Source organism: Doryrhamphus excisus, linkage group LG17, assembly GCF_037039965.1.
Source record: "Doryrhamphus excisus strain RoL-2023G ecotype Guam linkage group LG17, RoL_Dexc_Guam_v1.1, whole genome shotgun sequence".
Taxonomy (NCBI): domain Eukaryota; kingdom Metazoa; phylum Chordata; class Actinopteri; order Syngnathiformes; family Syngnathidae; genus Doryrhamphus; species Doryrhamphus excisus.
Window position 1 is genome coordinate 6,930,224 of NC_136373.1, and position 27,183 is coordinate 6,957,406.

Here is a 27,183-nt window from a genome sequence, read left to right on the forward strand (position 1 = left end):
AGACGAGAGAAGAAACAAAGAGGGAAAGCTAATAGCATCCATCTCTGAGATAATGATGAACTAAAAAGATGGAGCCTTGATGAATCAAAGAACGTAATTACAGATCTCTGGATGAGGGAAATTGGATTTTGAGAGGTGACAGCCCAGACAGAAGAATCATTTTTTCATATGTACTTACGTTAAAGAGAAAGAGAGGTGAAATCTCTGTCTCAGGCCCCGGAACATGGCGAAGGTTTTAGGCGGGAAGGAGCGGGCAGTGACAGTGCAATATGGCCGCTCGAACCCACCGGCGGGGCACTCGCATCGGAAGCCGCCACCTGAGAGCTCCCGACATGTTCCTCCGTTACGACACACGCCCGGCATGCAGCCGCCATGACGGCGATCGAACTCACAGCGGTCACCTGTGAAGAAGAGGTAGATATTTTACCAAAAGATACCATAAATCTTATTATGAAATATATTTCATAATATTACCTAATACTATATACAAACATTAAAGCACTAATTATATACTTGGAAAGCTAATTTATATATTATTATAGGCTATTAGCATGAAAAAATATTGTAATGTAACAGCCACACAGTGGTAATTTGGTCCAGCGCACCACTGTGACCACCCAATTTGGTAAATTAATAGACTGGACAGCCCCGAGATGGGCGTGGCGGCGCACCAATGGAGGTGTCCACATTGTCAGCTTGGCCCAGTGACAATTTTGTGACAAAACAGTGCCCCAAAGGTGCGCTGAAAGCTGGCCAGCTCCGACCTGGTCTATTCTTGGCGCAGGCGAAGCGCACCCTGCGCAGTGTTAAATTGCCTGACAGGTGCACATCTCACACCAAAACCTCACAGGCAGGTTTTTCAGAGTGTCAGGCACATTTCAATGCAACAAAAGACACTCATTCCAGTCACACTCTCATCTTTATGCAAATGACATCTTGATTATGGAGTGTAAGCAGCAGGGGTCTGATTCCTTGAGGAGGATAAACGCTTCATTTGATCAGAGTAAAGGTCAATCCTTAACGAAGGAACACAGAATATTAGAGCGATAAAAAAAAACACCCAACAGAGGTTTAAATAGTTACCATGTCGAATAAAATGAGGTCCAAATGGAGGTTAAGTTCCCTTCAGGGTCAAAATTTCTTCTGGATTCATCAAAAACATGGCTATCATCTACCTCACTTGTTGGCTACATGCACAGAAACACCCACACAAGCCACCCATTACTACATACCACATCCAGTAAAGACTGGCTCAGTGTTCACCTTTCCTAGAGCACATTTGGACACAAACGCTGTCTGACACAGCAGCTGCTCACACTCACACTCACACCCTCCCCTTGACTCACATAAAGAGAGCAGACAAGGGGTTGAAACTAGCCTGGAGACAAACTAGTCTTTAAGGACCCACTTCAGAACCTGCTGGCCACCATACACACAAGCAAAAAAAAAAAACAGCAAATGTGCTACAAATGTGGATTTTTCCCTTCCAATACACAACCACTGCATTGAACCTCTCTCTTATCTGCACTATTTATCTTCCTTACACACACACATACACACACATATATGTGTAGATAATCATTGGTGTTGTTCTCCAGGCTGTCAGGTTTCATCATGCATTGTTTGTACTGTTTTAGCTGCTGCCCACTGGCAAAAAGTCTTCACATCACAGGATCCAAATATGCACAGACAGATAGCATACACGGCAAAGGGGGTGTGGCCAGCGCAAATTTCATGAGCAGCGCAGTCTGGCGCAGCATCGTGCACCCACGCCTCCATCTCTCCCACCGCCGTAAGTGGCAAAGAGGGAAGGCGTGAAAGGGTTTAACGCAGCTGAGTGTAATCTTAACCAATCAAATGAACGCCTCTCTTTGACTTTAAATGATTAAGGATAATTCATAATGCCGCCTACAGAGAACATAACTCCTTATTTCTAAAATCACAAATACTTAAATTTGCTGATATAGTTAATCTTCAAACAGCTAAAATAATGCATAAGGCTAAAAATAACCAATTCCCTAAAAATGTCATCCAATACTTCTCTACAAGAGAGGAGAAATATGATCTCAGGGAAGAACTACATTTGAAACACTTATATGCTAGGACTACGTTAAAAAGCCATAGCATTTCAGTATGTGGAATCAAACTATGGATTGGAATGGAGTAAGGAAGTCAAACAATGCACAACGATGAGCCAATTCAAGAAACAATACAAGCAGTTGATGTTTGCTAAATACAAGGATGAAGAGTCTTGAACCAGTCATGATGTGCTATATATATCACTATATTGACACTTACTATGGTACCCATTATGTCATTGGATGGTCATATCACCTCCTACTTCGGTACGGGACAAAAAAAAAAAATAAACTATACTAGGAAAGCAGGAAGTGAACAAATGTAACAGTTACTGATTGTAAAATTTGCTTCTTCCTACTCCTTTTGGACATGTGGAACTGTGAACTGATTATGTGATGCATTCAATTGTAATCTGATGCATGTTCAAATGAAATAAAACCATTACCAAATGCATCAAACTGTGCATCAGAGGCCACCATGCGCATCATGCACCACGTATGCCACCTCCTGGGATCCGTCATATGTTCCTGACAGTTACATTAAACACAGCAGCAGGCTAATCCAAGCATCTTGCTTCTTTTTGCTCTATTTCACCAAATAGGAGAATCTTTGGTATATTTGCGGTATCCACTTTTCCCTTCTCATAACAGGGGAGTAAAGAACACGCAAAAAGGTAAAATGAGGATAAATGCTGTTTCCAATAATCCAAACAAGGTCACACAACATGCAACCTACTACCTAAAATAACTGCTTTAACACTGCAGATTTGCCTGCCTTTGTCTTTTGCACCACCAGCCTGCTTCCACAGACTCATTAATATTAAAATAAATAAATAGACATTAATACTCATGAATTATACGTGTGCTGACACTTAAACCCATTTACACACACATACAGTCTGGCTCATTATACACACCCGGTTGAGAACAGGTGGAGACAGGCTGTAAATAAAGTGGAGAATTGTTTTTTTTTTTTTTAAATATACAGTGAACAATGCTTCATCACAAACAGACCATTCAGAACAGGTGTGTCCAAATTGTCCATTACAATAATATATATATTGTATATATTATATTGTATTATATTCTAATTGCGTCGCCCACTCGTGTGTCATGTGATATGCAAAAAAGTTGAAGAACAACTTTCACATGAGGAAACTTTGCCCCCCTTGCCTGAATCCTATTTTTACCTCCTCCGTTGTCTATTGCTCCTTCCTCCCTTGTCTTTCTTTCTACCTTTTTCCTGTTCATCATCCCTTCTTCCTCCTCCACGCTTAATGTATTCACAGCATCCCTTCATTCATGCAGATGTTTTATTCATCAAAGCCAGCATATTCTTCAGCCACCCCTCGGCATCTTAGTTTGCACCGCCCCCCTTTCCCGCCTCCTCCCTAACACATGGTACATCCCTGGAGGCCAATATACTCCACGCAGCATCCCTCCATCTTTCCTCTTGTCTTCCCTCTGTAGGTCTCGCTCCCTTTTAAAGCCTTTTCTCCTCTATAGCGCCTAAAGAAATGCATAATGAAACCCAAATCACCCAGTTTGTCTAATCTGTGACTTTTTTTTCACATACATAAATGAGCTTTTTGTCATCAATTATTCTGTTGTTAGCTGTATCTTGAAAGGCTTTGCAGAGTTTGTGGTAAAAGTCCGATCACCTTCTGGTGAAGGTGAAGGCAAGCTTCCCATCCTTGGCTAAGTGATGAATACTAGAGGTTACAAGTGGTCCGTTTCGCTGAATCAGCCAACACATCAATAGATGTAAAACGGGGGTCATAGCTCAAAGTTAAGTGAAAGTCCAAAGACATAAGGATTAAAAAGGTCCTCTCATAATCAGAGAGTGAATGAGTGTAAAATGGAAGCTAAATTGTGTGGAAAAAAAATTGAATGAGCGCACTAGAGATTTTCATGTTTTGCAGAATCAATTGCCCCGTTTGTTCACGCTCCACCTCTTTGCCCCCAGGCTTTTTGACAAGAGGCAGACTCACCCCGACGCCTACACAAACCAACCACCCAGAAGCCGATGGATTTCCTTGGCTGCAATCGAGGACATCACTCATCCCATTTCCCCCTGCAGTGCTCGCTTCATATAACGTCCTCTGTAAATGCTACCTTCTCCTCGGCCTCCACTCGGCTTTTGATCCCTTTTGTGTTCCCTTGTCCTCATCCATGTATCACTCTATTTTTACTTCACACCTGCAACGGCGAGAGCTGCCCCACTTTTGAAAGCCATTGTGTTCATGAGAATGAAACATATATTTCTCATTGTTTATAAATGTGAATGTGAGCTTGAATGGTTGTTCTACTGAATATGTGCGCTTGCCTTTCTAAATACACTCCATCGCTACTCACCAGTGTAGTCTTCACGGCAAATGCATGTGTACCCTCCCTCTTTTCGGGCGCAAACCCCTCCGTTGAGGCAGGGGTTGGAGTAGCAAAGGTTGATCTCCATCTCGCAGTAGTCACCAGTGAAGCCCACCGGACAACGGCAGCGGAGGCCAGCAATAGGGTGGATGGGCCGGAACAGGATGGAGGGCGAGGAGATGAAGGGGGCGGAGCTATTGAAGCGCAGCACGGAGATGCACTTCATGTAGTTTTGGCACGGCTCGCGGAGACACACGTTGTCGTCAAATGGCAGGACCTGAAAGGACAGGAGAGGAAGACATTGTTAGTAGTGGTAGCTAGTATCGGCCGGCAAATTTAAATGCTATTCTTTTTTTCTTGAATATTCCTTTTTTTCTTGAATAGTATTATTATTATATTCTTTTTTCTTGAATATGTTTATATATTATTATTATATTATTATTATATTATTCTTTTTTTCTTGAATATTCTTTTTTTCTTTAATATGTTTATATATTATTATTATATTATTATTATTATAATATTCTTTTTTCTTGAATATTATTATTATTATATTTTTCTTGAATATGTTTATATATTATTATTATTATAATATTCTTTCTTTCTTGAATATTATTATTATTATTATTATTATATTTTTCTTCAATATGTTTAGATATTATTATATTATTATTATTATATTATTTTTTTCTTGAATATTATTTTTTCTTGAATATGTTTATATATTATTATTATTATATTATATTCTTTTTTCTTGAATATTATTTTTTTCTTGAATATTATTATTATTATATTATTTTTCTTGAATATGTTTATATATTATTATTATTATTATTACATTCTTTTTTCTTGAATATGTTTATATATTATTATATTATCATTATTATTATTATTATTATTATGTTAATATATTTTTTCATGATTCAAATAATTCTTCAACATACGGAAAACGTATTTCGTTTTTCCCTTCAAGGTAAAGTGCTTTTGTACTTGTCACTCATACATTCACATTGCGGCCCCTGTTGCCATGGCAACAAACGTAACTTTTTGGTCTAATTTGACTCAATTCAAGGCGGAATTGGGTATTTTACCAACCTCCATCTGTGTGAGTGATGTCAGCCGCGGCCTGTTAAGGTAGAGTTGTTCCTCCAGGGCCTCGGAAGGAAAGAAATGTCCTCCCGGCAGTGCGGCAGAGAAGCTGACGTTCAGGATTCCTCCTGGGGCGGCGTCCATGTCCGGCTGGATGTTGAAGACAAAGACGTCCTCAACGGGCACCGAAAGCACGGCCGACACCCCCTCCAGGAAGTGACCCAGCTGAGGTGACAGGAAGTGCTCCTGGGACATGTTCTGGAGGCGGACAGTGACGCTGCTGCCCAGCATGTCCTCGGTGATGATGAGGACACGGAGGACACAGTGAGCGGAAATGCTGTGAACGCCATCTATGGAAAAAAAAAATTGATTGATGAGAAGTGAATGGAATACCAGCGAGTTGGACTTTTTAGGACTACAAAAACATTGAAACTGTGTAAAGGAACTCTAGACTCTCATTAGAAAAATGAGTTTGTTTCTAGCCTTTTGGGGTCTTTATAAATTGGCAGGAGAACACAGTGTGGTTTCAACACCTGATTTTTGACCAAAAACCAGAGAAAATTTCTGCAGAGAAACAAGTGACGTCCATCTTTTTTGTTTGAACAGGTGTTTGTTTCTATGAAACAACAAAAACAACACAGGACAAAACGATTTTGATGTCAAAATAACTGCAGCTTTAGAAAATAACAGATTTAACACAAAACATACAGGGGCTGTATGCTAGTGGCCCCGCCTCTCCCCACGGAGACAAAGACTGTATGACTGACAAAAGGTGCCACTCTACTCGCTGTTGTTCTATGAAGCGTGTCGATTATGAAACACTAGAAAAACAGACACAAATGCATATGGTAATTTATGGAGACCGGAAAAATTTGTCATTTTATTCTCCACATTATTATTTATTATTTATTATTATACGGGAGCAGGCAACGACATTTCGTTGGCAATTTCACTGCTGTGTTATTGTGCAATGACAATAAAGAAAGTCTATCCATCCATCCATCCATCCATCTATCCATCCATCCATCCATCCATCCATCCATCTATCTATCATGTGATTAATTAAGGGCTGCAGGGCAGTTGAGTGGCTAGCGCGCAGACCTCACAGCTGGGAGACCAGGGTTCAATTCCACCATCGGCCATCTCTGTGTGGAGTTTGCATGTTCTCCCTGTGCATGCGTGGGTTTTCTCCGGGTACTCCGGTTTCCTCCCACATTCCAAAAACATGCTAGGTTAATTGGCGACTCCAAATTGTCCATAGGTATGAATGTGAGTGTGAATGGTTGTTTGTATATATGTGCCCTGTGATTGGCTGGCCACCAGTCCAGGGTGTACCCCGCCTCTCGTCAAAAGACAGCGGGGAAAGGCTCTCCAGCAACCCCCGCGACCCTCGTCGAAAATGAATGAATGTGATTAATTAATAAATCTTGTCACCTTTTAATCTCTGTGACAACAATTTGCTAAGCAACAAAGAGATGAAGAAAAGTGGAAGAAAAAGGTAAGTGAGGATACGGCTTGTTTGGAGGTGGCAGCTGGTTTGACAACCGGATTATGAGGCACCTCACTCCCCACTGACCTCCAACACACACACACACACAATATAGCGGAGGGGAGGACCCTCTGTGATAAATAAAGAGCCAGAAGGAAAAGAGACATTAAGAAGGAAGAGAGAGCCACACTGAAAAATGAACACACGTAGTACAACAGTAGGTGGTGACACTATCCTACTGTACCGACACACAAAGTCACATTAGATGAAATAAATGACATGTCATCATTACGTCATCTTCCGCTGTGGGGGCAGAGAAAAGGCAGCATTATTATATTATTGCCATCATGGAACACAAATTGAAGATGATCTTCTATTGTCATTTAAATGATACAGAGATCTTGGAAACGACTTTGGATAATCTGCTGGAGTGGGATTTAATCTCATGCACACAAACACTCGCAAACTCACAGTATTACAGGACACTGTGTAATTACTCCTCTACCATCCGGTGTCATCAAGAGGACTATCATTCATTTTATACCGCTTATCCTCATGAGGGTCGCGGGGGTGCTGGAGCCTATCCCAGCTGTCTTCAAGCGAGAGGCGGGGTACACCCTGGAATGGTAGCCAGCCAATCACAGGACACATATAGACAAACAACCATTCACACTCACATTCATACCTATGGACAATTTGGAGTCGTGCAATTAACCTAGCATGTTTTTGGAATGTGGGAGGAAACCGGAGAAAACCCACGCATGCACGGGGAGAACATGCAAACTCCACACAGAGATAGTCAAGGGTGGAATCGAACTTGGGTCTCCTAGCTGTGTGGCCTGTGCGCTAACCACTCGACCGCCGTGCAGATCAACAAGACTTACTTCCAAAAATACTACAATCTTATTCATTCATTTTCTACCGCTTATCTTCACGAGGGTCGCGGGTGTGCTGGAGCCTATCCCAGCTGTCTTCAGGCAAGAGGCGGGGCACACCCTGGACTGGTGGCCAGCCAATCACAGGGCACATATAGACAAACAACCATTCACACTCACATTCATACCTATGGACAATTTGGAGTCGCCAATTAACCTAGCATGTTTTTGGAATGTGGGAGGAAACCGGAGTACCCGGAGAAAACCCACACATGCAAACATGGCCGAGGGTGGGATTGAACTTGGGTCTCCTCGCTGTGTGGCCTGCACGCTAACCACTCTTCCACCATGCAGATCAACAGGACTTACTTCCAAAAATACTACAATCTTATTCAGTATTAAATTCACGTTATTATTAAAAAAGGAGTTGAACCAGAAATGAAAGCAAAAATGAGAAATGCATAGCATAACAATGTGTTGCGGTTTGGTTTGCGTGTGGACAAAAGCCTTCACTTTGCTTCCTGACCTTCCCATAGCAACGATAATCAATCATCTGACTCGTCAGCAAGTGCAGCCCCACAGGTCTGAAGAAGCTTAAGAAGTCTCAGCATGCTTCAGTATACAGCACACGGGACTTTGATTGACATTTAGCAAATCCCACATCCACTGTCAACTATTTGGACAGCCAATCACCCCGTACATGAACAAACAAGGTCAAACATCATCTCGAGCGGAGATGCAAGAGCCTGCAGTGCAGCAGAACTTCTATAAAGAACAATAGCGTAGAGAAGAGATGTTGACTGATGGCATTATTAATTCAGAAATACATCCCGCTGTGGAATAAAAAGCTTTGGCTGCTTTGTGAATCTCTCTAGAGTGATGATGGGAAGTGAGGACAGGTGATTTAGTTTCGAACTTCCAAATAAAACAGCTCAGTCATAACTAATGCATCACCACTCTGCCGCTTTAGCGTGCATGGAAACAATAAAACATTAATATCACACAAAGACCACAAAATAGGAAGCTATTTTGACCACAAAACAAAGCATTTTGTAAATAACAACTCAAGAGAGGCTTTCACAACTCGTGTGGGCTCTCAAGAAGATGAGATCTTCCCATCTGAGCTTCACAGGAGGACGGGAGAGTGCTCATAAAGCCTTTAAAGAATAAGCATGCTGATGTAGAATCGGCGGTGAGGTCCCACCGGTGCTGGATACTAGCCCAACATGGAAAAAAAGGCGGGTTCGATCAGTGTTCAGCCTCGAACATGCTGTGTTGGTTCACAAATGGGGATTTCAGTGCTATCTCACTTTGCCAGGTAGCTTGACTAATAGCATGTTGAAAGCTCCTTCAAATGTCACAGCATCCCGCTCTCACTTCCTGGAAATGTGCATAGAAATAGTCTGCAAAGTAGTCGATAATAGAAGCCAGTCCAGGAAAAAGATTTTCAAGCAAGCCGTCTACTGAGGTTCAGGTTTGAAAAGTGGAAGAAATTGGACAGATGTATTTATTTGTGTAAGTAAACTCATTTATTCCTGAAACTCCAGACCCAAAAGGGACAAATTGGTGCAAACATGCACCATAAAGTGTTGCCTTTGCTGTTGTTTTTCATGACAAATACACCACATTGTAGTCATGCCTTGAAATTTCTTGCACCGCTCAATGCGCTCTACATAACACTAACTGCAACTTTGGGGTATTTGTGTTGAATTACCTCAAAATTTGGGATATATCTTTAGAGGAGTACATGTTTGTCAAATTTGAGTAAGAAAATGGGTGGATGGATTGGTTGAAAATCACTGCCAACATCAAGCAAAACGTCTTTACAGGGGCACAGGCGGGAATGAGCATAACATCGGAGGATACAGTAGAACCTCAGTAAGCGTCCAACTCCGGAACCGGAACATACTGTCACTAAATCAGTTTTTCCCCTAAGAAATAATGCAAACCTATTTAATCTGTTCTACTAGTACGCATGTATCACAATATTTTGGGACTTATCACAACATTCATTCATTTTCTACCGCTTATCCTCACGAGGGTTGAGGGGGTGCTGGAGCCTATCCCAGCTGTCTACTGGCGAGAGGCAGGGTACACCCTGGACTGGTGGCCAGCCAATCACAGGGCACATATAGACAAACAACCATTCACACTCACATTCATACCTATGGACAAGTCGCCAATTAACCTAGCATGTTTTTGGAATGTGGGAGGAAAGGAAAATCCACGCATGCACGGGGAGAACATGCAAACTCCACACAGAGATGGCCGAGGGTGGAATTGAACCCTGGTCTCCTAGCTCTTATCACAACATGACGATAAAATTAAATTCAGCTGAGTCATGCATGAAAAGCTACAAACCTTTGCCCACATAATGAAAATTGTCTCAATTTCTAAAGTACATCTATTTATTGGTGACTATCTGGCAACATTTTCTAATTGGATGTCAGCCTCTGCACACATTGCTACTAAATCATCAACAAACAAACTAATTTCAACTGATTATCAATGGATTCATTGGATTTACATTATGTCTTATGAAACAAATTCATCTGTTAATATTTGTTTTGCACAAAATGCACAATAAGGGCGCACCGCAAATGCTATTGACAGTCAGTATCTCCAAGCTAATGATAATGGTAATGTTTATTTCATTTGAACATGCATCAGATGACAATTGAATGCATCACATAATCAGTTCACAGTTCCACATGTCCAAAAGGAGTAGGAAGCTTATTAAATCCTACCCCTCCATCTGGTACTTTTACAATCAGTAACTGTTACATTTGTGCACTTCCTGCTTTCTTATTATAATTTAATTAATTTTTATTTTGTATTTTTATTTATTTTTTGTCCCGTACCAAAGTACGAGGTGATATAACCATCCAATGACATAATGGGTACCATAGTAAGTGTCAATATAGTGATATATATAGCACATCATGACTGGTTCAAGACTCTTCATCCTTGTATTTAGCAAACATCAACTGCTTGTATTGTTTCTTGAATTGGCTCATTCGCACACTCGAAATCCAAAATAATAATAATAAAATAATTTGTTTACCCATTTTACCTGTGATGTAACATTTTAGCAAATAAACTATACTTGAGTATGAGATTATTATAGTACTCATTCAAGAAAACCATTAAATGCCATATGAGGATTTGGTGATGGAGGCAAAGGAAAAACGCCTCAAGGCAGAAAGTTTAAAGAAAACCTTGTGTTTGATTGGATGATTGGAAGATGTTTCTCCACATCCCGTCCACGTCATGGGCTGTGCATGCAGACAGCCATGTCTGACAAGATTAAATACTTAAAAGCCCCTCTTGCTCCCGTCATTCATATTCATTGGCACTGTTGTGCTTAAGACTCTAAGTAAGTATCTGCTCTCTTGCTAATGTAAGCGATGAGGATTACAAAAGTAAAAAAGCCCAAAGGGGGCGGATTTGTTATAAACTAACACGCAAACCATCTTCAAATGAAGAGCAAAAATTGGATTTAGACTGAACAAAAGCCAATTGCTTGCTTCTCAGAAGTACACAAAAATCTGACATGGTGCCTTCAGCCCATTAGTGTATCCACCATCAGATGGGTTCAATCCCATTTCACACTACGCCGTCAACAGGGTTTTGTTTGGCTCTCCTCTCTGTTGCCTGGAAAGCATGCAAGTGCATTTTGACAAAACACTGCTCCTGACTAATTCACATGATATTTCTACAGCTTATATTGCCATGTCTTATAAATGTAACATTACTGATACCTCATCACCACCAAACTACATATAAATCGGACTACAATGATTATTCAGATAATTCCAATACCTCGATTACAAAAAAATAGTAGAGGATTTTTTTCCTGTTTCGACGAAGAAGGAAGCAGCGGTTTGAAGACACAGGAAGATTAAAGAGGCTAGAAAAAGTGTCAAGGTAACGAAAGAGAAGCAAAAGTAAATATGGTAATGGTAATGGTGTTGATTGCTTGAGTGCATCACATAATCAGTTCACAGTTCCACATGTCCAAAAGGAGTAGGAAGAAGCAAAGCTTATTAAATCCTACCCCTCCATCTGGTACTTTTACAATCAGTAACTGTTACATTTGTTCACTTCCTGCTTTCCTAATATAGTTTTTTTTTTTGTCACGTACCAAAGTACAAGATGATATGACCAAACACTGACATAATGGGTACCATAGTAAGTGTCAATATAGTGATATGTATAGCACATCATGACTGGTTCAAGACTCTTCATCCTTGTATTTAGCAAACATCAACTGCTTGTATTGTTTCTTGAATTGGCTCATCGTTGTGCATTGTTTGACTTCCTTACTCAATCCATTCCATAGTTTGATTCCACATACTGAAATGCTATGGCTTTTTAACGTAGTCCTAGCATATAAGTGTTTTAAATGTAGTTCTTCCCTGAGATCATATTTCTCCTCTCTTGTAGAGAAGTATTGGATTACATTTTTAGGTATAAAACTAAATAAAAATATAAAAATTAAATGTGTTTTTTCCAATTACTCGATTAATCAACAAACATTTCAGTAGAAAATATTCGATTTTTTTTTACAAAAAGTAGTCCATAGTTAACCACAAAACAGTGATCATTCATGAATTAATTTTTTTTAAACCAGTGATGTAGTGAGGAACCAACACATGGTGCCCAATGACTTCACCCCCACAAGCTTTTCTTCCAGTTACTCACACAAATACAACAGTGACCTGACAACACAGAGACCTTAGTGTCAGCATCTCTCAGTAGTCAAATATAATTTATAGCGTATGGCAATTTCAATTTACAGTTATCATTGCAACACACACACATACACACACATACACAAGTAGCTTGTGCACTGACTTGACATCTGATTTCTGCTCTGTTTGTTTTGAAAGCCTTTCAAGCCCTGAGGTCAGTCATTATACTAAAAGTAGAACTCAGTTGAAAAAACAGCCCCACACACACACACACACACACACACACACAGTTAGCGACCTTGGCGACACTGGATTTAAAGCAGCCTTTTACAAGGGATACTTTAATCCTTTACATTAAAGCGGATACTTGAGCTAACACAAAAGCCCTGCGGCATTTGAAGTCTCCGCCCATTAGCCAGTATCACATGTACACACACACACATTGTGTCTATTGTCGTCCATAAGTAGATCTGCAGCCTCACACAAATCCACTGACCTCTTCTACAAGGGACAGCGGTTAGCAGCTGGATGTGGCAGATGCCATCGTCCTGCATCTGTTTTCTATTTGTTCTGTGGACAAATCTCTGAAAATGTGCAATGGTATTCACGTCGGAAGTTTGTTTTGGTCCCTCGTCTTATCTGCAGTGTGCCTGTGATGTAACTGTGGGTTTTACCTCAGTCAAGCACCTGAGGCTGATTTGCCCGTGGCATGATGCCTGCCTGAATTTACATTTACCTCAACAATTGTTCCTGTTTGGCTGCGTATTAGTGACGGGGATGACTCCTGTGATGTACGCTTACTTGTGTGTTCACATCGGTTTAAGCACGCAATGAGGCTACAGACAGGGTCATAGGTCTAGTCTCTAGTCTCTGCAGGCCAATAAAATTTCAACAAGAGAAAAAAAAAAAGTAACCATCTGGCCTTCGGAGCCTCTAGGAGAGTGGCAACTGGGTCTGGCTGCTCCACCAGAAACATTTAACTCTTGGCAACCGAGCTGGTAAAGGTGCTCTATATAGTAGCTTAGCCAGAATGAATACTGTACAGCAGGGGTCTCAAACTCGCGGCTTGAGGAGTTTTGAGGCTTGTGACGCTGGGTACAAATAAATGCAGGAAATGATTTGGAATAAAACGGAAAATACACGTCAAGATAAAGCATCTCATCAAACATGTTAAAGTTATGACGCTGCTCCCAGATGGAACTGAGTACGATGCTAACTCGCTAATTGTGTAAAATTATTACGTTTCATTAATGTTCCTGTTAAAGGTTAAATAACTGTTAATACTGTACATTTGAATCTGAAAAAAATAATTTCTCTACCAACTGTATGTGGTTTCTTACGTTTTTCTTATTTGCTGTTTTATTATTATTTTACTTATTTATTACTGATTTATTGTCTTTCTTCTTAATTTGTTTATTTCATTCATTCATTCATTTTCTACCGCTTTTCCTCACGAGGGTCGCGGGGGGTGCTGGAGCCTATCCCAGCTGTCTTCGGGCATAAGGCGGGGTACACCCTAGACTGGTCGCCAGCCAATCACAGGGCACATATAGACAAACAACCATTCACACTCACATTCATACCTATGGACAATTTGGAGTCGCCAATTAACCTAGCATGTTTTTGGAATGTGGGAGGAAACCGGAGTACCCGGAGAAAACCCACGCATGCACGGGGAGAACATGCAAACTCCACACAGAGATGCCCGAGAATTTGTTTATTTATTTATTTTAATCTTATTTTGTGTATAGAAAAATAAAAATTAAGATATTTGAGAACAGTGGAATGTTTTATCTGATATGTTGGTGTGGAAAACCGAACCAAAGTACTGAAATAGTGTAGGGTATAGCAGAAACAAAAGCATTGAAGATAGTTTTTTTATTGTTTGTTTTCCATTCTTTAATAAATGCATTTTGGGTTTTTTTTTTAAAACCTGATGCAACCTGGCTTCACCCAGAACCTAGCTCCGGTGGCCCCCAGGTAAATTGAGTTTGAGACCCCTGCTGTACAGTGCTTGTAGGCAGCTGTGTTTGCAGAGTCAGCTGCTTGTGGGATTCCAGCCAGTAATGGTCTCTATCTAAACCAGACTGGCACCCAACAGAGCACAGTCCTCCACCGAGGCCAAGTAGATGTCTGAGTCGGATGAATGGGACACCTTTACTCCTGCTCTGTGTCCTTACACATATAGCAACAACAAGCCTGAGCTTGCTTTTGTCCTTCACCAAAGCCTTGCCTCTGAGATTTGGCGAGTGCAACCAAAGCCGTTCTTGGCCAATAGAACACTACAACGGTTTGCCGGTTGCTTTGATCGAGGTCACCTTCAGCTGACGCCCTTCGGGGTGCCAGACCAGAATAAAACATGATTTTCCTCAGCCTACTGACCCTGCAGCCAGATGTTTGTCCTGCATAATTGTGTGTGTAAATAGATATTTAAACCACAAACCATGAACAAATGGGAATTATCCAGAGAACCTATAGTGTGGAAGCAGAAACTAGAGGAAAAGGGAGGACTGAGACCAAGACAAAAGAGAGGAGTTCAGGCCCAGCGCTTTCTGCCATGCAGAGATACTATTGACTAGAAAGAAATGAATACACTACGGAGTGCAAATCTTTGAGTACGCACTTTGTGATGTCACACATGGGAAAACACAAAATCATGCATAAGCATGACTGTACTGTACTCAAGAGAAGAAACGCTTCTGCGAAGGATACACAGCTTGCACAAACACACAAATCAGCTATGCATGTTCAAAACAGACAACATACACACACAGTCACACCGTGAGAGGAAATATGCGGTGAGGAAAACACAAAGGACAAAAAGAAGCAGAGACAAAAATAAAGGAGAGGGGTCCCAGGAGAAATTTGGGCGATACAAGGGAAGTGCTGAGAAGGAAGAGTGGGGTTTAAATGAAAGCAAGAAGAAGCATGGCTATATATGAAATAAGGATAATATAAGGGTGGAAAAATATAGTATATGCTGAAGTAAGAGGAAGATGACCAGAATTCATTCATTAATCCGTGTGCATACAAGTTGATAGAATAAGGCAGAGATAACACACACACACACACATGCTGTACACATGGCATGACTGTAGTTTTAATATAATCTCACAACTGTTGGAATAGTGAGACAAATCTGGCATGAAGTACATTACAGTACATTAAAGGGCCCAGTAAACACACATGCTTTTTATGTGTTGGTTTTTATGTTAGTTAAATTGTAAACAATAGGTTACACTTGTCATGCTTGCTGTACCGGCTCATTACTAGATTTGCACACTCCATTCTTCACTCGTTCCTTATTTACTTAAAATACTCACAAGTCACTCGTCATTTGATTAATTTACTTAACACCTTACTTGTTATTCCACTTCCTTACAAGCTCGTCCACCAATTTACTCATGACACCTCATTTGATTGTTAGCGCTACTGCAGGGCTATTGAAATAAATTGTTCTGTGGCCACATTTTCAGAACGCTAAATGACTGGGGGGGGGTGCTCACAATTTTGAATTCTAATAGGCAAGGCGCTGCCGTACTTTAAAAAATTTCACCAAATGGCTTATATAGTGAGAAATGAAAACACAAGCGGGCTGCATGTTGGTTGAGTGGTTAGCGTGCAGACCTTACAGCTAGGAGACCCGTGTTCAGTTCCACCCTCGGCCATCTCTGCGTGGAGTTTGCATGTTCTGCCTGTGATTGCGTGGGTTTTCTACGGTGACTCCAAATTGTCCATAGGTATGAATGTGAGTGTGAATGGTTGTTTGTCTATATGTGCCCTGTGATTGGCTGGCCACCAGGTACCCCGCCTCTCGCCCAAAGACAGCTGGGATAGGCTCCAGCAACCCTCGTGACCCTCGTGAAGATAAGCGGTAGAAATTGAATGAATGAATGAAAACACAAGCAATATGTTTACACTTGGAAACACAGAATCACAGACAATTATTACTAATGGTATCACTAATTATGGTGTAAAAGCCATACAAATAGATCAGAACAACACAGTAACCGAGTCTTTTAAACAACCGGCTGGTCAACAAACTCTTTAGTATTCAGTATTAGCAAGCATTTTGCGCCTCATTTCACATGCACATTTCCAACTTGCCAGATAAAAATCAACTCCAGTCAGAGGACGGGACACACAAAAATCCCCAAAATACTTCCTCGCCAGTTATCTTCATGCTGCTTGACACAGTGGATGCAGCCATACCATATTCCCTCCCCGCCACTCCCCTTTCATGCTCTCTTACCTGTGACAGTGATCAGCATGGGAGCCACCAGAGGCCTGTTATTATCCAGTTTACGGCTCAGTCGGATCTCTCCGCTGGTGTGGTTGAGCAGCAGCAGGTGGAGATCGTTGCCTCTGTCAATGGTGTAGTACAGCCGGTCCGAAACATCGGGATCGTGGGCCGGGACTTTCCCAATTATCCCGCTGGGGAAACTATTTGAACGGTTGGATACAAAGTTGTTAAAAATAATTTGGAAGTCCTGCAGAGTGGGTTTGTTGTCGTTCTGGTCCACCAATTTGATTCGCACGGTAGCTCGGCTGACCAGAGGGGCTGAGGTGGCCTGGACGACAATGACATACTCATTGCGAGCCTCATAGTCAAGATCGATGAGGGAGGTCAGCTCCCCTGAGAAGATGTCCATCTGAAAGATCTCCGGGATGTTGCCTTCCACGATCTGATACATGATTTGGGCGTTGGCGCCCTCATCCGGGTCTGTGGCTGTGATCTGGGCAACGACAGAGCCCACAGCACTGTTTTCCCTCACGAGAACCTCAAAGTCATCTGCAGGGAAGACAGGGGCGTTATCATTCACATCAAGAACTGTGACTTGAATGTGAACCGGAGTTTTCTGGGGAGGAACGCCTCGGTCGACGGCATAGGCTGTGAGCTCATAAAATGGCACACTTTCACGGTCCAAACGGCGAACAGTTCGCACGATTCCAGATGTCGGCTCAATGGTAAAATCTCCATCTCCATCCTCGCCATTTTGGAACGTGTACTGAACGCGTCCGTTGGCATGTGCATCTCGGTCAGTGGCTGAGATTTGGAGGACACTTGTGAATGGAGGAGCGTCTTCACTCACAGTTCCCTGATATCTTGGACTGAGGAACTGAGGTGCGTTGTCGTTCACGTCGTTTACATTCACCTCCACGTATGTGGTATCTGATTTCTGTGGAATGCCGTTATCTTTGGCTGTTATTGCCAAAGTGTAGGTCATCTGATCTTCATAGTCAAGTTCTGCTTGGAGCGTGATAGCCCCAGATGCAGGGTCTATGCGAAACTGAGGGATGTTGTCCTCCAGGAAGTATGTAATGCGAGCATTTTCACCAACATCATCATCTGTTGCGCTGATGACAACCACTTGACTCCCAATAGGCCGATCCTCATTCACGCTAACGGAGTAGTGTGCGCTCTGAAACACAGGCCGGTGTGTGTTGGCATCAGTGATGTTGATGTGAACCTGACAGGTGTCATGAAGCGTACGATCCGAGGCGGTGACGGTTAAGACATAGCGCCGCTCTTGTTTATAGTCCAGCGGGAGGGCTAAAGACAGTAGCCCTGCGCCCCCTGCGGTGCTGATGGCAAAGCGGTTCCTGGTGTTCCCGCCTGTTATCTGATAAGTCACAGCACTGTTGACATCCCGATCCACGGCCGTGACAGTTACCACACTGGTGCCAACCGCGGCGTCCTCGTTCAGGCGAGCGTAGTATTCCTTTTGTAAAAACTCGGGTCGATTATCATTAACGTCCATTACTGTTATTGTGACACTTGCTGTGGCAGAAAGAGGCGGCATCCCATAATCTCTGGCTTCTACACCAAAGAAATAGTGCTCTACGGATTCTCTGTCAAGAATGGATTTGACCGTGACCCAACCCGTTGCAGAATTAATCAGGAACGGTGTATCTGAGCTGGTGCCTGTCAGTCTATACTCGAGGCGTGCGTTGTCGCCAGCATCGGTATCGATGGCCTGAATGTGGAGGATGGAGCTTCCAACCGGGGCACTCTCTAGTACCGATGCTTGAAACGGTGTGGATACAAAAATGGGTGGGTTGTCATTGACGTCAGTCACCTGCACGCTAACAATGCCAGTATTGTTGGAAAGAGGGGGTCGGCCGTTGTCCTGTGCACGTACACGCAAGGTGTACTCCCTCTCGGCCTCGTAATCCAGAGGTGCCACCACTTGGATCTCCCCGGTGAAACTGTCTATGGAAAACTGTCCACGGCTATTCCCGCTGATGATATTGTAGTGAACTGCAGCATTACTGTCCTTGTCCTGGTCTGTAGCGCTAACACGGAGGATCTCCGAGTGAGGTCTCACATTCTCTTTCACTGCAACCACGTAGCGTTTCTCGCTGAACTGTGGCACATTGTCATTTTCATCCAGCACGGTTATAAAGACCTTAACCGTGGCCGAGCGTGGTCCTGGTTCCTTTCCCTGGTCACTAGCCTCCACCTGGAGCGTGTAGTGCTCGCTTGTTTCTCGATCAACAATTCCACGTGTAGTTATGAGGCCTGATCTGGGGTCAATCTCAAAAGCGGCTCTACCAACTGTAGCAGTGTCGCCAACAAATCGGTAGCGGATATTAGCATTGGATGGGGAGTCTAAATCTGTCGCCCTCAATTGAAGGATTGGATACCCTTCCTCGACATTCTCCCTGATAGTTTCTCTGTACTCTGTCTGCTCAAATATAGGAGAGTGATCATTGCGGTCTGCAACAGTAATGGCGACCATTGTGGTGCCAGAGAGTCGAGGGGAACCATGATCGGTCGCGGTGACTCGAAAATAATGCAGATCCATATGTTCTCGATCTAGAATCTGGGTAGAGGTGATTAAGCCAGTATCGGGATGGATGTGGAAATAGTCAGAGGATCGGCTGTTCATCAGTGGGGCCATGCTGAAGCTGAGTCTGCCTGCATCGCCTGCATCCGGGTCTGTGGCAGACATGACAATAACAGAGGTCCCAGGCGGCTGGTTTTCAGCTACTTGTACTTGGTAGTTATACAGTGAAAAATGGGGATGTCTGTTTGCTGCCCGTCGAGAGCGAGGCCATGCCATCAAAACCTTACCCGCCCGTTCTTCCTGCAAGGTTTTATCATCCGACTCTATTATCAGCCTTTCCAGGCTCCTCTCTCCCCTTGAACCGTGCTTCTCCTCAGCCTCCCCCTCTGGCTCACTCTCATCCTCGCGGCTTTCATCAGCCTGGCTCTCTCTCGTCCATCTTTCACTATCTAGCTGTGTGCTGGTGGTGGTATTATTGCCCCTATCCTGACCCTTCCCTCCCTCTGCCTTGATCTCCTCAGCTTGGTCTAGCTTTGTTGTCCCCATCTTGCTCTGCTTCCCGTCCTTTCCGTCTTCCCGTGGTCCTCTGCCTCCTATTAACCCACCCTCCCCCACCTGTAATTTTCCTCCCCCAGCAGCAGCAGCAGCAGCAGCAGAGCCCTCCAGTCTGTCCCCCTCTGGCTGAATGCTACTCTCCCTTCCTCCCCCACCCCAAATATTCCGCCTCGCAGATAGTCGGACACTGTCAAACAACACTTGCTCAGTGGACTCTACCGGCTCTGATTCGTCACCAAAATCATGCATGTCTTCCCCACTATCTTCTTTGTTGTTGTTACTGTTTCTGTTGAAACCCCCCAACAAAAAGAGAGCTGTCCCATGTGCTGAAATCCCCTCATCCGCTATAGAGTAGGGCCATAGAGGAAACTCATAGCGCCATGTGGTTAAGTTGACTTGTAAAGGAAAGGAGTGATGCTGAGAAGGAACGGTTAACTTCCCAGGCACAGAAGATGCTGAGTCAGCCGCGTCTGATTTAAATTCAGCTGGAGACAAACAGACTTGTTCAAGAGGTTCAATTTTTACACAATGGCTTGTTTGTATTTGGACGAGTGATGACATTTGAATTTTGTCACTAATAAAACACTGACTTGATACTTCGGGGATGGGGAACTGCCATGTTGGATAACTCTGAGTTATATTTTCCTCAGGATGTATAAACTCAGCTAACAAACCACACCTTGCTCCCTCCAAAAAATCCGAACAACCACCGGGAGTCTCCTTCTCCTCTCTCCTGCTCCTGCTTCCAGCTGCAGCTTTCACTTCATGATGCGCTTGATGTTGGAGCGTCAGACTCGGAAAAGCCGAATCACTGTCAGCATAATTAGATAAGTTCACGTGTTGGTTAACTCGTCCTCTTTCAACTTTTTCACTGCATGTAAACATTGCCAGTGTGCAACATCTGTCCTCTTCCTCCCCATCTGACCACGCTTCCCTACTCCAGGCACCCTCACCCCCCACATGGACGCTACCCGGATCGATAGCATTGTGCCTGCCCAAATGAGAACAATTACCAGCCCTTCTCTTGACCATACTGGCTGACCCCCCACCACTACCACCACCACCACCATCATCATCAGATGCCTTTTTGTTCTGGTAACTCTGGGTTTTGATTCTATTGGGTTGTGATTCAAATGCATGATGAGAAGCTGAATTGTATCCAAAAAGAAAAAAAGGGGTGCAATAAGAAGAAGATGATTTCATAGAGGAAGACCTGAGCCTGCTCACATGACGAGTCTTCTTCCACACCCCTCCACCGCTCCTTCCTCCACTTCCGGGTGCTTTGCACAGGCCAAACGCTCGCACAAAGGCTGTATGAGCGCCACGTTTAGTTAGGTGTGGCCGTGGCAGCGCGCACGTTGTAGTCCTTTGTACTGTCCGTTTTTTACCGCTCTGAACCGGCGAGGAGCTGAAAGCTTCTGAGGTGGAGGGCGGAACAACGCCCTTCTTCCCCGGCCTCCCCGTTTCCACTCCCCATCCCGCACTGACTCCATCACGGAGAAGATAAGGAGGAGATAGTATCGGCGGGTCGTCCCCAAGCCTCCAGAACGTCCCGACTCCTTCCGGCGTCTCCTTTCGTGCCCCCGGCATCCCTTCTCCTCTTCCCGGGCGTCCCTCTGGATGTGTCCGCTCCACGCTCCACCTGCTCGCGGGTAGATCCCAGCTGTCCTCCGGCGACTCCCATGCTTGCTCACACCGCTTGCTCGCTTTACTGGCATCCCTAAGGCGGGCGCCCTGGGTCCACAGGTCGGAAGCCCCCGCTGCATTCACCGTCCGCGGGGTGAGGGCGAACAAAGAGCTGAGGAGAAGCAGGTGAAGTACCAGAGGCAAGAGCTGGGTGAAGCCCGGTAGCAGTGTAGCCATTTAGTCTCTTCCGTCCTCAGTCTCCCTTTTTCTCCCCCCTCTCTCTTTTTTTCTTGCCTTCTTCCCCTGGTTACTTCTCACTCCTCCACTCCGGCTAGGTGGCTACTTCCAGGACCGCCGGCACCTCCCGACACCTTCCCCCAGGCTCCCCCGTCTCTTCCTCGGCCTGAAGAGTTGGCATCTACCCGCTGTGGTGTGTGATGCTCAGGCTGTGTGAGTCAGGGGCGGCGCGGCGGCGGCGGTGGCGGCAGCGGCAGCATCATCTCTCCACACCTTCACTCAGATCCAACATGGCTCGCACTCTTACTGGCTGCCTCACACACACACACGCGCGCGCGCACGCACTCTTGGCGTCTGTGCACGCCTCCAGCATCCACACGCACACACACACACACACTCGCAATCAAATTCTCCGCCTCTTTCCTCCCATATTTGTACACCTCCTCCCATGGCCTGCATCCTTACATTGTCGTTCTCATAATGGTTGGCGTGGGTTTGGACACGGAGCCCACCATCACTCCACCGTCACTCCATTCAACCTGTACGAACATTAACATAAAGTCTTACATCACTTTGCTTGAAATTGAATATTTGAACAGGGATTATTCCCCTGTTTTACTTTATTGAATTTATTTAATTTCATTTTATTTTGTCAGACTGACGAAGAAGAATGTGGGGACTTCTAATGAGCTGGAATGGGATTAGAAATTACCTGTATTGTTTTTTGTTGCTCTTTTGAATTAATTTGAAATAATTTGAATTAACTGCAAGAAATTACGTGTTGTCTTCTAATTCAGTGAGTTTGTTAATAATAAATAATGATAACAATAATAGTATTATTATTATGATTATACATAATTATATAAGTTTCATTATATATAATATATATAATTGTATTATATATAATTTTATTATATATAATATATATAATTTTACATTATATATAATTTTATATTATATATAATAATAATGTTATCATTCAATTGTGTCTTTTTTAAATGCTTACTACACTTTTTCTAGGTGACCAATGGCCAAATATATAATCTGATACCATTTTGTCTACTGTGGAATTTCCAGTAAGGTGACGTAACCTCAGAGATGGGTATCTCTCAACAGTGACGTCATCCTCAGGCTCGGCTCTGATGAGTAATACAGTACAGCAACATGATATGGTTGATGATATTAAAGGGCATTAATAAAGGCTATTCTGATTATGATTCTGATTCATCTTTATATGTACCGTATTAACACCAATTAAGCGCATGCGCACAATTTTACACCAATTTGTGCGTGGCTAAATGGATAGATGCCTTGCATGATAGTGTTAGAGCGAGGATACAAAAATCACATTATGCAAATATGTAGTCTGCACATTTCTCTTCAGCAAATCGTTCCTTCTGGCTGCGTGGGCAGGTTTTTTTTTTCCTAATGGGACACGGGTGGGATTGAGCATGATTTCCTGTCATGGATGATGGGAGGAAACGCACACACACAAACACACACACACAAGGCGTGTCGGTCTGGAAGAGGCTGAGCAGCAGCCAAATACGCACAAGCATGCGTAATTGTATATTGCTGATTTTGTAGGGTATAAAAAAATGTCTGGGGAACGTCAGAGCTTAAATGTGACGTCATGGAGCCTATGCAAAGGACGAAAAACTGGTTTAAATATTAAATAGTGGCAATAACAGTCAAATTCTTCAATAAAAATTGCCTTATTTACATTGGTCAACATAAGTATCCCTTACAATAATCATAATGATCACTTCTGAGCGATAGGTATTAATTTTACAATATGTACCTCTAATATTTTGACATACAAATTACCAGGGTTAATTTTCCTAATTTTCATCAACAATTTTTGTTTAAAAAGACGGAAAAACTAGATGATAAATGCACTTTGACAAATTTTATACTTAATAAAAAATGTTGTGCATACCCAACTCAAGTGAATCGAGTACAGGGTTCACTTTTGTTAGTGACTCATAAAAACCCAAGTCGGTAAAAGTAATTGAGTTTACTGTACATCACTATTTCTCATCTTCTTTATCAAATTGCTCGCATTCAACTCTTTGGCCCCATGGCAGGTTATTTATCGGTCACACAATACACACACCGCGAGTCAGCGATGTGTAAGGTGTTTTGTTTGTTCAGTTTCGATTTTGTATAAATGACACAGTACAGGGGAGGGGTAGCATAAATAAACATAGCTTCAAGTCAAGTTTAAACATATTAAATAAATTTAAATGGATCAAATATGACTAAAATTGTAATGCAGTAATTCTGAAAAAAATCACATTGGCCTCCCCTGGTCACTAAGTTTGAATTGTACCTATTTTTATGGCTTTTCTCGTAATTTGCCCCCCCCCCCCCCCCGAATATGATTGAGTGGCGACCAGTCCAGACTGTACCCATGATGAGGACGAGCGCTATATAGAAAATGAATGGAGGGACATCCAATAGACGAAAATTAAACCCTACCCAAAAATATGCTCCCATTGCGGGAGCTTCACTTTAATGTGAAGTTCCGCTTTTCCTCCTTTTTCCTCATCCCATAGAAACTTGGAGCGTATCCAAAATGATACGGTTCACCCAAAAAGCCCATCTTCTATTTCTAAAGACGATTTAAAAACACACAAAAGATACTATTCTCCTCCCTCGGCCTCAGGATGCCTGCAGCCTTTCACTTTGTCAACAGGATTTGTTGTGGGGTTGTTTTCCCCTCTCGATGTGGCTGCACCGCACGCCTCAGTCACACAGTGTGATTACAGTGGAATGTAGGTTACTTGGCACTGGCTAGTGCCCTTAATAGGATTTAGAATGGCTGCATGTCGGGGGAGCGTGTCGGAGGATGTCTAGTCAAGTTGTGTGACGAGGCAGAGTGTGACACTATTACTACGTACTCACACATTACAGCCCCAGATGCGCTGATATGCGAAGGAAGCAGTCAATCACAAAGCCATCCTTGATGTGCAAGGTCATGGGGTCAATTGTACGTCTTCCAAGTGAACAGGAAGGTCACTTGGGCAGAAAACCTCCCTTCAATTTTCGCAAAGGCAATTATTAGCATCCTCATTAACTGTCAAACAAGCTCAAAATCGGCATAATTTCTATGTCACCAGACTAAGAAACATGAAGACTTGCTTTCAGCAGCATTTTTATGGAAGCAACTTCTGTGCTCATCCTAGGAAGCGAAAAGCTTAATCCTTGCTTGCCCTTGAAAGTCTTGACCTGTGGTTTTATTATGGGGAATAATATTTCATCAGCAGGAAGGAGAACATTCCTGCCATGAAATCATGTCATTCCTATTCAGTAATATGGATAGTTAATTATATACAGTGGAGCGGGAACTGTAATAATAATAATAATATGAGGAGAATGTGCAATAGGACAGAAATTGAAACATTGTTCATTCATTCATTCATTTTCTACCGCTTTTCCTCAAGAGGGTCGCGGTGGGTGCTGGAGCCTATACCAGCTGTCTTCAGGCGAGAGGCGGGGTACAGCCTGGACTGGTGGCCAGCCAATCACAGGGCACATATAGACAAACAACCATTCACACTCACATTCATACCTATGGACAATTTGGAGTCGCCAATTAACCTAGCATGTTTTTGGAATGTGGGAGGAAACCGGACTAGCCGGAGAAAACCCATGCATGCACGGGGAGAACACGCAAACTCCACACAGAGATGGCCAAGCGTGGAATTGAACCTTATTTTCCTAGCTGTGAGGTCTGCGTGCTAACCACTATACCGCCGTGCAGCCGTAAAACATAGTTGAAAAGTAAAAAACAGAGAGGGCAAATTCAGTCAAATCCGCCATAAAAAACAAATACGAGACTAAGTATTTGGCTAATTATAATTGTGTCATGATATACAAAAGTTTCACGTCCATCTTTCTTTCCACTCTGAGAACCAGATCAGGATAACAAGTACAAGTTCTAATAGAAGGTGTTGAGTGACAGCACTGAGCAGTGCATTGTGCCACTTAGAGCTATTTATAATGGATCAGAGAGGCTCCACAGACTACAAACGCTAAGCGAAAGTGACTGACTGACTGGCAGTAGAACACCCCGTGGGGCTCTGACATCACAGGACCGTGACGGGAGAAGAGGAAGTCAGGGGACAAAATGAGACAAACGTTAAGATGCTGTAACCCAGTGGTTCCCAAACTTATTACAATCACTTACCCCTTAGGACTTTTGACCTGAAGCCATGTACCCCCTGAGTCCTGCACACTTAGTATCAGTATTGGTCCAAAGGTGTGTTTAACATTGATGTCTGTTACAAGTGGAACATTTAATAACATTGTCTTATTGTTGTATGAGCAACAAGCGGTTGGTTTTGTAAATATTACATACTTTGGCTGCATGTGTGGGTGTGTTTGCCGTGATTTACAAGTGTCCCTGAATGCAGCGGCAACTTGTGTCCAAGGAGTTAAGTGCATTGTACAAAAGTTACGATGGTACCCATTATGTCATTGTATGGTCATATCACCTTGTACTTCAGTATGATGTGCATTATTAAAAAAAAAAAAAAAAACCTAATCTGTATTATGGAAAGCAGGAAGTGAACAAATGTAACAGTTACTGATTGTAAAAGTACCAGATGGAGGGGTAGGATTTAATAAGCTTTGCTTCTTCCTACTCCTTTTGGACATGTGGAACTGTGAACTGTTTATGTGATGCATTCAATTGTAATCTGTTCAAATGAAATAAAACCATTACCATTACCATTACAAAAAGCTTGAGCCGCACTGACAGCGGTTTGCTAGTTTTGATTATCTGACTGGAATCTTTCCATGGTGTCCCAACTCTAAACAAACCACTACCCACTTTTTTAATAGTATCTAAAAATACATACAAGCCTCATTTCCCTATTTGTTGATATGATGCACACAGAGCAAAGAACAACTTGTCACTCTGTCTTGCACTGTGAGGCGTTCAGGGGCTCTCGTAATTTTGAGTGTTGTGGGGCTAATTGTTTTTAAGTTTTTTTTTATGTACCCCAGATGGCAATTGACAAACTCCCACCACCCTAGTAAAGACAAGCGGCATAAAAAAAATGGATGGATGGTTGAGTGTGCAGGTTGTAACATGACTTGTTGATGTCTACTTCTAATACTAAATCTTATTCCCTGCAGTCTAGCTGAGATAATGCGGGTCCATGAACAGTCGGATCTTTCCTGCCTGCTGTTGATCCATTCAGCTGCTGTGTGCGATCCATTTATATAGGTGCAGTTTTTTTATGTCATTTTGCTTCCGAAACTGGAAATGCTGGGAATCGAACCTGGAGCGACCATGAGGGTTCGGATTGACTGAAGAAAAAAAGGGCAAGTTGGACAGTTTTCTGAAAGGACAGTATGTATTCATTTGCTTTG

General features: G+C 42.9%; 1 protein-coding gene across 2 annotated transcripts in view; it reads right to left on the reverse strand.

The window, feature by feature from the left end:
- Positions 1-22,133, reverse strand: part of celsr3 (cadherin, EGF LAG seven-pass G-type receptor 3) — a 54,937-nt gene extending 32,804 nt beyond the window's left edge. The window contains exons 1-4 of one of the 2 annotated variants that reach the window (XM_078797929.1): positions 16,845-22,133; positions 5,541-5,884; positions 4,434-4,722; positions 179-401 (exon numbers count right to left, since the gene is read on the reverse strand). In XM_078797929.1, the coding sequence (XP_078654055.1) occupies positions 179-401; positions 4,434-4,722; positions 5,541-5,884; positions 16,845-21,801 (5,813 nt within the window). In that variant the 5' untranslated portion in view covers positions 21,802-22,133. The remainder of the gene's footprint in view (positions 1-178; positions 402-4,433; positions 4,723-5,540; positions 5,885-16,844) is intronic. The other variant, XM_058084097.2, reaches the window with a different exon arrangement.
- Between the last annotated feature and the right edge of the window lie 5,050 nt (positions 22,134-27,183).